Below are 14,706 nucleotides of genomic sequence, written 5' to 3'. Positions count from 1 at the left end.
CCCATAATGAACACTTGTAAATTTTTTTATATTCAAAAATACGGAAGGCATAATAATGTTCATCAAAATGACATTCTATATTTTCAACAATTACATAAATATTTTCTTTTTCGTACTCTTTAAATATACTCACTACGACACTAAAAGATGGTCCATCCTGAGTTGGAATCATAAATACACTATTAATTACGATGTGAATGTTATGGAATTCCAACCATTCAATTTCTGAGGTTTTTTCTATGTTTACTGTTGGAAATAAATATGCAAAATTTGTATAACAAGTGATTTTGTTCTTATTGGATTTTGTTGGACCAACAATGAGATCAGACGGTTCTTTAAAATTATTATAATAATCATTTAATTTAAGTTGATGCTTATCGGCAATCGTCCGGGTTATATTGATTCTATTTATAGCAGTATGAGATATACCTTTGGCTTCTTTGTTTTTACTCTCAAATCTCATTGAAGAAAGATTCCACAATGGTCAAGACGATTTCATTACGCTACTATAATGTAATAAAAAATGATGTTTTGGTTTCATACTTCCAGGAAATAGTTCACACAAAAACCAAAGGTATTCTTGAATAATAACATCTAAATAATCACAATGATCATACTGATAGAATTTTGCAGTAACAATATTTGTTATTCCAGTCAATCGTGTTACTAACTGCCAAACTTCTAGATCATTTGGTATCAAGTGACCAATTATTACCGATAAATTACGTACTAGAGAGAGCATTTCGGCAGCTGACATAATGATATGTTCATTCTTCAAGTGTTCCATTAAAATCGGTGGTGGTTTATTACTTTTATCGTGATAACTATAGCTAAATCCATTTATTAATTCGTTAATCTTTCGATTTTAGATTTAAAATATTAATTAAATAATTGAGGATCTTTGCCAAATCATATTGACAAGTGCCTTCCAGAAAATCATGCATTACATCAACCGATATATTTTCACGGTTCCGCATAATACATGATTTTTCTGAAAGGATATTGTGGATATCATTCTTCTTCACGAGCCAAAATCGACAAAAATAGGTTGAATTAAAACTTAGAGTTAAACCTAACAATTCATGAATTCCTAAGTTATCACCCAAAATTGTAGCTAAACGAAAGTATATTTGTTTCTCTTCTCCATTACATTCTACGGTAATTCCAACATTTTCTAAAAAAGCTAGCTCTTCGATTACTTTTTCGAATAATACGGATTTTTGAATTAGTTTTCTATCTAAAGTATTCACAAGAAAAAGCAAGAAAATATTTGATAGTTTGGAACGATACTTTGGCGGAAGACACATGATACTTAAATACAAAGCTCCACATTTTTTGATATTACGGTGACGTCCAAGGGGATTATTATTTTCGTAATCATCAAAAAAGATAGCAACAGGTAATATAGTTCTTTCATCTGATTGAACTCTACTTTTCCAATAATCTGCTTGTACATAATTCGATATAATATGTTTATTTTTTTGTAAATTCTTTAAATAATTTTTTGTATTGTTAAAAATATTAGGTAATTCGAAGAAACGTTTCAGGACTAACCGAATTGAGATAAATTCTGCAATTATAGGGACCTTTTTGATGATTGTTTTACGTTGTTCTATTCGATATTCATCACGAACTCCTATATTTATATGATCTGCTCTAATAAAAGTTCCAATTGATCGTAATATTTCAAGAGATCTATACGTCGATCGAAACTCATGAAATGGATTCTGCAATGTATCGAATAATTGTTTTATTTTTATTTTCTCCTCGGAATTTTTATTTAGCTCATTTAACCGATCTAAAACAGTATCTCTCAACAAATTAACAAAAGGGCTGTGAAGGAATAATTGAAAATCATTCTGGATTGTCCTTACACGTTTCTTTGATAAATCTGATATAACTTAGCAAATAACTTGACGTTTTCTGATTTTAGCAACTCAAGAGAATTATTGGAGTTCACTGATCGGCTTTTTAGTTTGTCATCTGAGTTTGAAAAATTTATACATTCATTTGATACTCCGGCAACATTATCGAGCGAATTAATATTATCATAACAAATTGATTTTTCTGTGGAAACTTGGGTTGGAACATTTTTCTCAATATGGCAACTTGATGGTGGCAATATTTCTGACGAAAGATTCGGTTTGATATGCTCACGCTCACGATGTTTACGGTAACTGTCGAATTTTGAAAAAATACGTTTACAATGCGATTCGGAACACTTATATGTCATTATGTCAGGGTGAAATGTTTTAACATGATTTAGAAGTTTAAAGTTATTGTCTAATTATTCTTGGCACTCAAAGCAAAGAAACATGTTGCTAACTTAATAAAGAATTTAAAAAATTATCGATTAAAATCTTTTGAGCTTACTGTTAATAAGATAACAATGTAAATATTTTTTATATAAAAACTTACTTAGAATAAACAAACGTAAATTGAAAAATCTGTAGAGATACGTATTAAAATATTTACGCGTATATTTGTTTTTTATCAATTGCAACAAGAAAATTGAAACAGAATAACTTAATCGTTGTACTTAATGATAAATTTAGTTGTTACCTCCAGTAATTTCTCCAATTAAAACATTAAAACTTGTAGAATTGAAGTCTTCTTTTGTTTCAATGCTGACAGCACGCGTTGTAAAAATGTCCAAATGTGCGCGCCTCCTTGTGGATATTTACAATCGAATGCCCAAAAACTTTGGAATGCCAAATCAACTGCACCTTTGACTGTCTTCGTCCGATAGCGAGTTTCTTCAATGAAGATGTAGGAATCGATGATGTTTCCTAATTCTCCAATTAACACAATAATTGGTTGAAATGAAAGATTTAATTCATTCAGAAGACGTATTCTCTCCTGTAAGATTTTGTTGACGTCAACGGCATTCTGAAATGAATGATATGATATTAATATAAAAATTTCTATTTTAAATATATGCACAACAATTTATTTTATTTACCGGCGAAATCAAAAAACACAATTTCGAGCTTCTGCAGCTGATGTTCGTTTTTTACGATTTTTTCGTTTTGTTGGAGGTTCCTCTTGATCGTTTTCAATTGAAATGTCCACATACGGCCCAGTCATCAATGTAGAGAGAAAATAAAGTATAAGTGCGTCGTCTTGATCTGTAAATAAGTTTATAAAATGTTGAAAATTTTATTCTATGAATAGTCTAAAAGCAAAATAGACAGGATTTATTACCATTTACACTTTTCTCTAATTTTAATACTAATGATTTTTCAAAAAGCGTTTTTGGAGCTCGCACAGTTTTAAGTATATTTGTAACAAATTTTCCTTTTCAGGGTACAGTGACGAAAAATCAGCTATAATCTGTAAATATTTCAACGTTGTTGTATAATTTAAAGATTTATAAAAAACTTTATTCCAAACCATTTCGGTCATATGATACTTACTAAATTCACTGCGCTCTCAGTACTCAGGAACGGAAATAATTGTATATAGTCAGCAACAGAGTATTTTTTTTCCATTAGAGGAGATCTCCTATACTTATGAGTTTTTTTCCAGCATTTTAAAATGACCAAAGCTGCCTCTAAGGTTCTACTCTTTAAAATATTCAATTCGTCGTTTATATCTGCGAGGAAGTTATAATTAATTGTATCATTAAAAAAAACATGATATTAGAAAATGAGCATTCTCATTAAAAAAAAAGGTCAAGTAATCTTTTTTCTTACCATCACAATTGGTGGTGGAATGATCTGTTTCATTTATTAATTCGTTATCATCATTGTTTTTTGATGTAACTTTTATTAATCCAGCTCCTTTTAAACGTTGAACGATGTAATCATAAAGGCTCTGCAATTTCCCAGAAGGTCCACTTTTCTTAGAATCTTCTACTCGATACGGAATATAATAAGTTTTTGAAGATTCTGTTGGAAATACTTTTTCGATTTCATTGGCATATTGCATTAAAATATCAGATGAAATCATATGAAATAAAAATAATGAAAAGCGTAGATAAAAAGTAAATATTGTTTATTAGAGAAAGAAGAGTAAAAAATAATCATTATGGAAAAAAATAAAAAAAACTTACGTCAATTTGTCTAAGGGTTTATTGGGAGGAACATTTTTGAAGGCTTTCACCTTCTCTCGATCGATTATGCGGCGAACTAATATGCTACGAGTAGTTGGAAAAAATTTACCATCTGTATATGCCTTTAGTACACCACGACCCGAAACATCACTCTGAAGATATTTATACAGCATCTATTGAAGAAAATATTAAAAACTTTATGTTTACTTCTAGATAGAAAAATTGATTAAAACAGTGTTATCTGTCATATATCCATTAGATTAATTGTTAGTACTAATAGTCTATATCAATAACTGGTTTGTCGATTTTATTTTTTAACATTATGATGCAATTTGAGACTTACTAAAGGTGTATCATCTGTTGAAATGATATTTTTTTTTGCGGACACAATGTAATTGGCGTTGATAGTTGTTGGAGAATCAGACCGATGTTCACTTTGCTCAATAATATTATTCTCACGATTTTCAGAATCATTAGAATGCTGATTTTTTGATATACTATCTGATATATTTATAATATTCCCATCAATTTCATTGGCATGTGACGTGTTATAATTATTATTTTCTTGAGTCAGTGGTGTCCCAACCCTTGATGGTGATGAACTTGTTCTTCCTCCAACCAAACTGTTGGCAATTCGCACTGTTTCATCTATAGTATCGTATCGATTAAAATTACGATCCGATGAAATTGAAAATTGATCTTGGCTTCGTTATTGACTTTTTAGCCATTTATTATGATGTTCGCTGAACTGAATAAGGTCTTCAGGATTTTGAATTATTGCATCAACTGACAAAGTTTTCTGTTCAAAAATATTATATGGGTCCAACTTAAAATCTGTAAAAGAAACAATTCTAATATAGTAACAATAATAATTCTCATATAATAACAATTCTAGCGTAACATACATTTGATCTTTTTTAAATTTATTGGAAAATTTTTTGTTAGGACATCAACAATTGGAGCTGAATCACTTTATAAAGAACTTTCTTAGTAAACTACATTACCATATAAGTAGATATTACAGTTCAAACGAAAACCACGTGACCACGAAATAAAATTAAATTCAATACGAAAAAATCTAAAAACGAAGCTTTCAAATAAATTTAAAACAATTTACGATCATCAATAAATTCTATAAATTTAAATGAATTATTTCTCTTATCGTTAAAGGAGAGTAGATACATTCGATAATAAAGACAATGTTATGACTCTTTTGTTATTAATAAATATACTAACACATGCGAGAAAGTATCAACTAATAAACGTAGAAGTTATTTTTAATACTAAATGTATTCAAATAAATCAAGAATATTTACAAATTTTTAATAAATATATCTATTGTCTACTCCTGAGATTAACGAATTTGTACATATAAATAATTTTACATACTTACATTCGAAGATCGGTTTGAGGTGTCCTAAACCCCATTCGTCTAACATTTGCCACATTTTCACAAGTTGTATTACACAATTACAGTTGATGTTAATTATGCACTTCACTGATGAATGAAACAAATAAATTTCTATAACACTTTTCACAAAACATGCTTTATAAAAAATATAAAATAAAAATATAAAAAATATAAAGTGTAAAGTTTTATGTTTATTTGCTTTGTCTTGCTTTATTAGGGCAAATTTTTACCGAGGAAGTTGAGTTGAGTTGATTTACGTACAGTTGGGTTTACAATAGCGTTTCCATCGGAGTTGGATTCCAGTACAGAGTTGAGTTTGAACAAGGTATAAGATGTATCATTTTTTGTCTATAGTAAGTGGTACAGTACCAAGAAATTGGACAGCATTGATGTCCGATACTGTACAAAAAAACGTGAAATCATACCAAAAACAACCCCACGGACTGTACAAAACTGTGCGCCAAGTTTAAATAACAAGGACAATAATCTGTGTTCTTAAAATGCTATTATCGTAAATGTACATTATTTAAAAAATTACAAAAAAGCGCGAAATCATTAAATGCAATAAACATACTAAACGTACGAAATTTTTTTTCAAAAAAAAACCGAAGAAAAAAATTCATTTTAAATATTGTTGATTTGTAGATTTAAATAATTGGCGTTTAAGGAAGTACCCTCGATAAATAAATTAACAATCAGAAAATTACGAAAATTTGCAGATATGTCGAAACTTTTTCAAAAATGACTCAGTCAAAATTTTGTGATCTTTGGTTGACTTTAAAAAAGATATTGATAATTTTATTTTGCTGCACTTAACATGGAGTGTTATGGGAATCTGTAATTTCGGTGCACTCTATCATTTATCACGTTGGAATTGACAAACAGATTTTGATAAAATTTTAAGAAAATATAAACGAATATTCTATGGAAATTTTTCTTTTTTCAAAACGTATAAAGCTTGCTTATGTTAATAGAAATGATTGAAACAAATCCGAGATTTTTTAATGATTTATAAACGTGGCAACACCGCAATATTATAGGTTATGGCGCTTCATTCAAAGGTAAGTCACGAAACAGCAGCAGTTTTGATAACGTAGGAACATACGTAAATTGAGTAAATGCTAAAAGCATAATATTCCAAAAAAAATGATAGTATCTTATTATTTTTGAAATGACAGGAATAAAGAAAAACAATAAAAAGAGAAAAACAAGAGAATGAAGAATAATTAAACTCTATTATCGATTTACATTACATATATTGTCGTTGAACATTTGATAAATTATTTTTGAAATTTATAACATACAACTTCAATAACCGTATATATAAAATATATTTCGATATATAAATCTATATATTTCGCTCTATATATCTTAATAAGCCAACTTTGTTTTTAAATAATTAGCTATTTTTTGTAAACAGTTAGCATTTTCGGTCACTGCTATCCTTCCATTTTCATCTTTGCCTAATAACATTGACATTCCTTTGATTTCTCCCTCTTTGTAGGCTTCTAATATCATGTCATATGTGATGTCTGAAAGAATCATTCTTTGTCTAATACCAACAGACGTACAATCTTTTAACGTATCCAACGATTTAATCTTCACAGATAAATCTTTCTTTTTTATAGCTTCACCCCAAGTCAAAGTTGATTCGATAATATTCTTATCAACAATATTAAGTTTCTTTAAAATATCCTCCAAGATACGTACATCGTGTACAGCATCGTGTACTTGGGAAGCTTCAATACCGAATTTATTGGCCAAAGATTCCAGTTTATTGTTTCCTTTTCCTTTCAATTTGGTGCATTTTTTTATCAATGGCAGTGTATCGGCGAATCCCAGAACAACAGATTGAAAATGATTTTCCATGTATACTTTGCAGCAGCCATGATTCGAGGATAATCAAAGTTACAGTTGTGCGCTATTAGAATACATTTTCTGTTGAAACTGTACAAAAACTGATAGAAAGATATCATCGCATCTAACAGTGAGGATGTTACTAGTATATGCCCGTGCAACTACAAATTTCCATCGATATATCGTAGACCGTTAACCATACTCGCATCTTCCTTGATTTTCATCGTGGGTTTTATATATATACAAAACTCATATTCTTCATATTTGGCTGCTATTTGTAATATATTAACTCTTGCATTAAAGCCACTTGTTTCCAAATCGAAAAAAACAATAATCGACGATAACTCGGTGTTGATATCCGCGAGTGGAATCGGAATATCCAGAGCATTGAACAATCCTATGTCAGTCTTGTAAGTGGTTCCTTCTGAAAACTCGTTTCTCATTCGTAATTGGTTTTTCTTTTTTTTTAATAAGATACGATTGCTTTTAAACTTTGGAGTTACTTGTAACGCTTCATAGCAATTTCATCTATTTTTCTGCAATACTTTGAGGTATTTTTGCCTGGAGATACTAACAATGTATCTGCCAACCCAATTATAGACTGTTCGCCATCATTTTTTTGGTTTAATGCAAGTGAAACTCGAAAATTATACGATGATGACGTACCGTATAGCCGGCTTTTGGGGGCTTTGCTCGCTATGCTTGCATTGAAACTTTCGTTTGGATTACTCGAGGCTCCTCCACAAAATCTAATCGATTTTTCGCCGACTTCGTTGAATATATTTCGTAAAGCAATGTATAATTCTTGTTCATGCAGACCATCACCGATGACCGAGTGCTTATAAGTGTTAGGATTTTTATGGAATCCACACCATTCGCCGCAATTTTGGTGGTCATTAAAACAATGAGCTGGAATATTTTTTATAGCAGCAGGCATTGATTCGCTGTTACCCACATTCTGAGCAATACAGTAATTGAAACATTTTCCAAGATACTGAATTACTGTGTTGGTCAGCTCTTTGAATTTGGACTTAATTTTGTACAGTGTCGAAGTGACACCCTTGTGTGGTTGGTATCATCTACCTTGACTACTTCATAATTGACAGCATTCCTTACAGCTGCAATGGCACTGCTATCATTATCTGATATGAAAATAGCCCCTTCGACTTTACATTTGGTTAAGATTGGATTGTCTTTGATTAGTCTGACCGCTGCGGCAGACTCCATAGACTTAGCGCTTTCTTCATAGTTTAATCTGCAGTCGTGTGTTTCTTTAGAATGTCCTTGATCGCACATTCGGCATTTTCTATTCAACACGACTATTGAGAGCACTGTATTGGTAAAATAACCAATCAATTCGCCTGTTCCAGAAAGGCTATCATAACTCTTTCCGCTTCCTTTAGTTGGCCAACCCATGTCGAATGAGGCTGCTATACGTACGACATTATCATCAGAAATTGCTCCTCTTCTTTCCTGTTCAGCTGATACATCCGGAAAAATATACCCTCTCTGGAAGTGACTGGGTCTAAATAAAAAAAACAAACGAATTCGAACGTTGACATTTTTTATTGATTTAATATAATTGATTTCTTGCAATAAATATTTACGATAATTTTCTTTTATTTATTCTGAATTTATGTATATTGATTTATTCAATTTTTTGAATTAATATTTATTTATTTTTATATGTATTTACAATTTGTATTATTTATTTACAATGAAAAAATTGTAAATAAACCCTAAACATTGTCCCCTTTAAAAACTGCTTTTTATCGTAATTGTTCGCTATCATGTGCTTATATTATAGTACAAGTTCGAAAAAAATATTTTTTTGACGAGTGAGAGTTTAGAGGACTCATCAGAAAAAGTTTTTTAGCCGAGTATCACACAAAATTTTATTTTACAAGGTGTGAAAATTTGGGTTTTATACACGTTTTGCGTGCGCGTAAAACATTCATTATCATACCGAGTGAAATAAACGATAATTAAAAAACTAAAACTTACAATAATTTTCTTAATTTTTCGTGATTTTTTATGGTAAGCTCTCTCTCTTCTTGAACCGCTCTCTTGCAACTATCTCGACCCAATTCTTCGATAGCTTTTCCAACTTCTTTCTCGTAGGTTTTGAAGGTGTTCCAATGCATTTCTGGAATATTTAGAGCACTTAGAAATTTATTCAAATGGGTGTACCCCATACCTCCATTCAAAACACCTGAAAACCACATTTTTATTATCGAAAAACATATTTATTTGTATTTAATACAGATTTAATATAGATAAAACAGATCGTTATGATTATTCAAAACTATACTAATCTAATACGGCTTGAAGCCAGTCCAGATTTCTTCTCTTCAGAAATATCCTCCAAGGAAAGCACCGATGAACACTTTTTGCATCGCAATTGATGAGCAAGTGTCTTCATGTGCACAACACGACAGCCGTCAATTTCATCATTTCTAAAATCTTCTTTGAGGTTAGAAATGTTTCTCGTCCCGTAAACGCTTCAAATAGATTCACCCACTTATTTTGTCGTACTCGATTATCATACACTTTTTTAGAAACTTTTTTTCCCCTTCCAATAATATCTTTTTTCGCTCATTTTCATTAACTCATGTGAATTCGACGAACATATGATGGACATCGTGTGCTGACTATTCTATTCTGTATACATAAGCATTATACTTGTACGTGAGCACGTACACTACAGCAAGAAATACGGTGTTGCTAAATTATATACTACGTTACTCAAATAGAAGACTAAAATTCTTTGACTTATTGCGTACTGAGGGTACTTCCTTAATGATTTTCGGACTTTTTGTAATTTCATCATTGTCGTTATTTATGTTTGGCGCACATTTTTGTACAGCCCAGAAGGAGGGGGCTGTTTTTAATGAGATTTCACCATTTTTTGTACATATCAACTGAAAAGGAATATTAAAAAAAATTGATCTGTTCAGCAAATATTTTAATTATTTATATATTCGCGCTCGAGCAAAATTAACTTGTTACCAACTTTAAAATCTGTTAGTGAGAGAATAGCAATTAAAAACTCTGGTCACCAACTTCATAGAAAAAAACGTATGATTGCTCTATAAATAAAGTCTCATTTTACTCCATTTTTGCGCAACAAAATTTTTTCAATTTCGTATATTATGAATGAAGCAATGATAATACTTTGTAGTATGCTTAATCAAAAGTCAACGATCGCTTTCCGAACAAATTTCTAATTTCAGCCCGTGTTTATGTTATAACAAGAAAAAAATTGAAAATTTAAAAATCATAACCTGCAAAAATCATCTTATCCCTAGCGGATCGCATCGACGACGAATATTTCAGAAATTCGATGCCTCATCGATTTTATTTTTGAGGTCAATTTTACATCGTTTTTTTAAAAATCGATGAGAAATTGTGGTCAAATAATTCATCGATTTTTCTATCAATCGATGTGAAATTTTTCCGACATCGAAATTGCCTCGAAAATATAAAAATCGTGGTAAAATCACAGATTGAGATGCACCACAGATTGGTTAAAGAAACGAATATTTGGTTGGTAGGTGTAGTTAGTATACGCCTCCTTAAAATTTACAACTAAAAAACATTTGCAATGGATTACAGGAAGGCTGACAACAAACACCATAAAAACTTTTAGGGTGTACAGGTTATTACATGGTTTTCCCGCGTCTCGAGTTCCTTAGACTAGGCGGAATGAAAAAAATTTTGTCATAATCCCCCGGAACGTTAAGCGTTTCTTCCTAGTTGTGAAGTTGGATAGTGACCAATCTTCTTTCAAGCTGTTATACCGCGTGTCTCCTACTTCAACGCGTGGTATGATATTGCATATTTTCATATCGTGATGTGTAATATACTGTTATTTATATATTTATATTTGGTAAAAACTTTTTTTTTTAACCATGTTATTTCATTTTTGTCCATACAGGAAGATATAATTTTCATCAAATAACCAGGCACGATGTCTTGAGAGATTTTGGAAAATATTCGTAAATAATGCGGTTTCAATGAAAATTTAGTATAACGCATAATGCATTGATCTTATTATATGAGCTTTTTTTGGAATTATTCAATATATTTAAATAAAAATAATTTAACATAAACATTAGTTGATAAACAGTTTAAAATCACTCTTCATCAATAAAAAAGAAAAATAAATAGATATGAAATGAATTATTTAGAGACATTGATAAAGAAAAACTATTAAACTCTAAAATGTAAAGTTCTCTGGCACGTAAACATTTGGAAAGGATTAGCGTGAATTCATATATATTTTACCCATAAAGTAAACAGCAGTTTACTTTATGGGTTTTCCCACATTTTGAGATCTTCGGGATCAATTGGATAACTGATCACTGTTGTTAGAGCTTTCACGCTTATTTATCCATAAATTTGTTTCATTAATGAGGATAAATTTGATTTGATATATTATTAATAGACAATCAGGTTTAAAGTCCTAAGAGCATGTCCAGAACTAACCTATCGAGTACTCCTTTTATAAAATGAAAATTATTTTCTCAAAAATTCCTCTCTTCTGAAGCACGCTCATTTTTTAGTCACAGATACTACTGATTGTCAGATAGATAGAAATGATATTGCATTTTAATGACATAATATTTCATAAAATTGTTATAAATAACATTAAAGAATAAGAAATTTGTAACATTAAATAAATAATACTTTACGGGAGACCTCATGCCATAAAGCAGAGGCTAGATTTTGTCTAGCCGCTAAAAGTATTTTAAGTCTCAAGTACCTAGTTTTAATTGTCGTACAATGCACTGAAAATGTCGTTAAAATTGTTCGGTTTACATATGATACTGCGTACCAATTTTTTGTTGTCTGTAATGGTATGTTTCGTCTTGATAAAGACAAACGATAAATTATAAGGAGTATACAGTTTAAACATTTATGTAATTTAAATCGTTATAATTTGCTTTCAATATGATTTAAATCCATTTTATTTTACTTATCAGAGTACAGGAATAAAATTCTAGGGAAATTTTAAACCTACGACTTTCTTATTGAATGCAAATCGACAATGGCCGATGAAATAAAACATCCACTAATTGATCTTTTAATTATTTATAAAATAATTAGGTTAGATGTCTATGTGAAAAGGACATTCGAAGATTATTTTAAATTTAGATTCTAAAAGGACAACCGCTCATACCTGTGCGTTTGAGAGATAATGTAATTTAGGAACTCGTCGCACGTCTGCGGGTGTGTGAGTCAGGTAGCGTTATCTCTCAAATGCACAGGTTTTAGTAGCTATCTTCGTTCCTTTCGCACAACAGCCAACCGACTGTTAAAACTCTTAAAAACATTGATAACGATTAGAAAGAAATTAATAACAATTTTTGTTTTATAAATAAAATTATAGCAGACTTAGAAACATGGAAAAAATTTTATTAACATTATTTTTTTTTTAAAATAGTGTTTTCTTCACATGTTACACCCATTTGTTTAAGAACTCGTGATACTTTTTCGTTATTTTTTTTAAGAAGAAATAGATTATTTTAAGAAATATTAATCGCAGAGATCTGATACAGATCTCATTTGATTTTCTAGAAAAATCTCAAAAAATCATACGCATCAGAAATCGATCTCCGATGCGTCGTTCTAGAGATATTTGATGAATTTAATTGAGAGAATTTAATAAATAATGGCAGTGAACTCTGCATCATTAAAAACTGGTTAAAAGCAAAATCCATCAATACTAAAATTAGTTAAAAAATAAGCCCTTTTGAGATTGAATTAAATGAACTAGAGTGTCATAATGTTCACTGTTTTTGTTGTGAATATGAATTGAGTAATATAGTAATTTCTTCACCTGCTCTTTTTAAAAGAATAATTTCAATGGACAATTGCCATTTTTAATTACTAAAAAGAAAAAAAAACATTCAAAAAAACAACCGTGTCCAAAGAAAACTATTGAAGAGTAATTATAGACAGGAATTTTTATAGTCTTTTAGGGATATGAATACCTGTTATCAATCACCTTGAAAAATTAAAAATTATCACCTCGCTTCAATTTTTAAAATGCAAGCTGTGCTCATTACGCAAGTATATTTAGATAGTCATATGTCAATGCATTGTTGCAACATCAACCAGCAGCTATAGTGAACGACACTTAGCGGTGTCGTTATGAATAGCGGGTAAATTTTAGCTAATTATAAAATAATAATTACACATCCATTATTCACTATTTTAAAACTTACTCCGCGATCTTAGAATCTCATATATATATATAACATCTTGAACATTAAATCTACTAAAGAAGCGTTTGCACTTGTGAAAGAAAAGCAACTGGATGTACTGTTATTACAGGAGCCCTACTCCATGAATGCCGGTTCACAAGGCTACGCAGTTAGAGGATTTGGCCAAGCCATAGTCGCTGCAAAAACCCTCAAACGGGAAAAACCCAAATCGGCCATTGTTGTAGTCAACCCTCTCCTCAAGATGCTCTACATAGACGAACTAAGCACTGCACACTGTACGTGTGCCCTCATTGAAGGGCTTGGATATTCGTTCTACGCTATCTCACACTACTTTCAACATAAGGACCCAATCGAAATCCATATCGGACACTTAAGAAAGGTCCTAACGACCCTTAGAGGCAAGCAAGTTCTTATCTGTATGGATGCGAACGCCCGATATCCTCTGTGGTCACCAGACGTCGATACCAGAGGGGAAAAGCTTGCAAACTTCCTTACCGAATTCGGTCTGGAAGTTCTCAATAGAATTGAAGAAGGCCCCACTTACAGCTCCTCAAGAGGGGAATCGCACATTGACGTGACCGTAGCTACTCAAGGACAGTCACAGTACCTTAGTAAATGGTCAGTCGAGAGAGAGTGGGTTCAGGCATCGGACCATATGGCCATCGGAATCCAGCTTGGTCGAAGCGAAGTGCAGGGTGCAACTTACACGGAGGCAACCCGACGATTCAATGTCAAAGCAGCCGATTGGGAAGCCTTTGGAAAGCTGATACCCGAGCTAGAGAGCACACTTTCCGCTGGACCACCGCTGGACTCTCCGATGAACATTGACAGATTCGCTGTCACTCTCGCAGATGAGTTAACGGACATTTGTGAAAAGTCCATGCCACGACGGAAAGCACCGAGGAAAGCGAATCCTTGGTGGAATAGCCACCTATCCTGCCTGAAGCGCAGCGTTTACAGACTACGCCATAGATTCCAACGTACCAAGAAGCTTGGTACAAACGCCCACCGAACCACGACGGCGAGACTCCGATACTGCCAGCAGGTAAGGATGTACTCCAGAGAAATCAAAAGAGCGAAGACAGACAGCTGGAAGAAGTTTGTTACAACCCACGGAAACGAGGAAAAATGGGGCGTAGTATACAAACTTGCAG

The 14,706-nt window shown here is 31.7% G+C and overlaps 2 protein-coding genes and 1 long non-coding RNA gene across 6 annotated transcripts; all 3 read right to left on the bottom strand.

The window, feature by feature from the left end:
- Positions 1-484: 484 nt before the first annotated feature.
- LOC118070068 (uncharacterized) lies at positions 485-2,233 on the bottom strand. The gene is made up of 4 exons (XM_035088489.1): positions 1,875-2,233; positions 1,607-1,833; positions 948-1,444; positions 485-856 (listed from the first exon to the last, which is right to left on the bottom strand). Exons 1-4 carry the CDS (start codon positions 2,231-2,233, stop codon positions 485-487), a joined length of 1,455 nt encoding a protein of 484 aa, XP_034944380.1.
- Positions 2,234-2,748: 515 nt separating this feature from the next.
- Positions 2,749-5,711, bottom strand: LOC118070098 (uncharacterized). 4 transcript variants are annotated; one of them, XR_004690717.1, is made up of 8 exons: positions 5,444-5,711; positions 4,398-4,888; positions 4,055-4,227; positions 3,696-3,890; positions 3,417-3,595; positions 3,205-3,333; positions 2,963-3,128; positions 2,749-2,889 (listed from the first exon to the last, which is right to left on the bottom strand). It is a non-coding gene; the product is annotated as an uncharacterized lncRNA (long non-coding RNA). The 4 variants fall into 4 exon arrangements; XR_004690718.1 differs by having other exon boundaries at positions 5,448-5,711; XR_004690719.1 differs by lacking the exon at positions 5,444-5,711 and adding an exon at positions 4,960-5,041 and having other exon boundaries at positions 3,696-3,902.
- A 1,678-nt stretch (positions 5,712-7,389) lies between these two features.
- Positions 7,390-9,889, bottom strand: LOC118070054 (uncharacterized). The gene is made up of 3 exons (XM_035088469.1): positions 9,844-9,889; positions 9,327-9,785; positions 7,390-8,847 (listed from the first exon to the last, which is right to left on the bottom strand). The coding sequence occupies exons 2-3, from the start codon at positions 9,545-9,547 to the stop codon at positions 8,334-8,336; spliced, it is 735 nt and encodes a 244-aa protein (XP_034944360.1). The 5' UTR covers positions 9,548-9,785; positions 9,844-9,889; the 3' UTR covers positions 7,390-8,333.
- Positions 9,890-14,706: the final 4,817 nt, after the last annotated feature.

Source organism: Chelonus insularis, unplaced genomic scaffold, assembly GCF_013357705.1.
Source record: "Chelonus insularis isolate UGA/USDA-ARS -01 unplaced genomic scaffold, ASM1335770v1 contig_50_pilon, whole genome shotgun sequence".
NCBI lineage: Eukaryota > Metazoa > Arthropoda > Insecta > Hymenoptera > Braconidae > Chelonus > Chelonus insularis.
This window is presented reverse-complemented; position numbering and strand designations above follow the sequence as displayed.

Excerpts from the sequence above, each read along its gene's own strand:
- LOC118070054 (XM_035088469.1), bottom strand. The coding sequence starts at position 9,547 with ATGTGGTTTTCAGGTGTTTTGAATGGAGGTATGGGGTACACCCATTTG. Across the intron at positions 8,848-9,326 it reads GAAAAATTAAGAAAATTATT|ACCCAGTCACTTCCAGAGAG; the intron begins GTAAGTTTTAGT and ends TTTTTTATTTAG.
- LOC118070068 (XM_035088489.1), bottom strand. The coding sequence starts at position 2,233 with ATGACATATAAGTGTTCCGAATCGCATTGTAAACGTATTTTTTCAAAA. Across the intron at positions 1,834-1,874 it reads CAGATTTATCAAAGAAACGT|CCCTTTTGTTAATTTGTTGA; the intron begins GTAAGGACAATC and ends ATTCCTTCACAG. Across the intron at positions 1,445-1,606 it reads TGAATATCGAATAGAACAAC|ATTATTGGAAAAGTAGAGTT; the intron begins GTAAAACAATCA and ends ATGTACAAGCAG.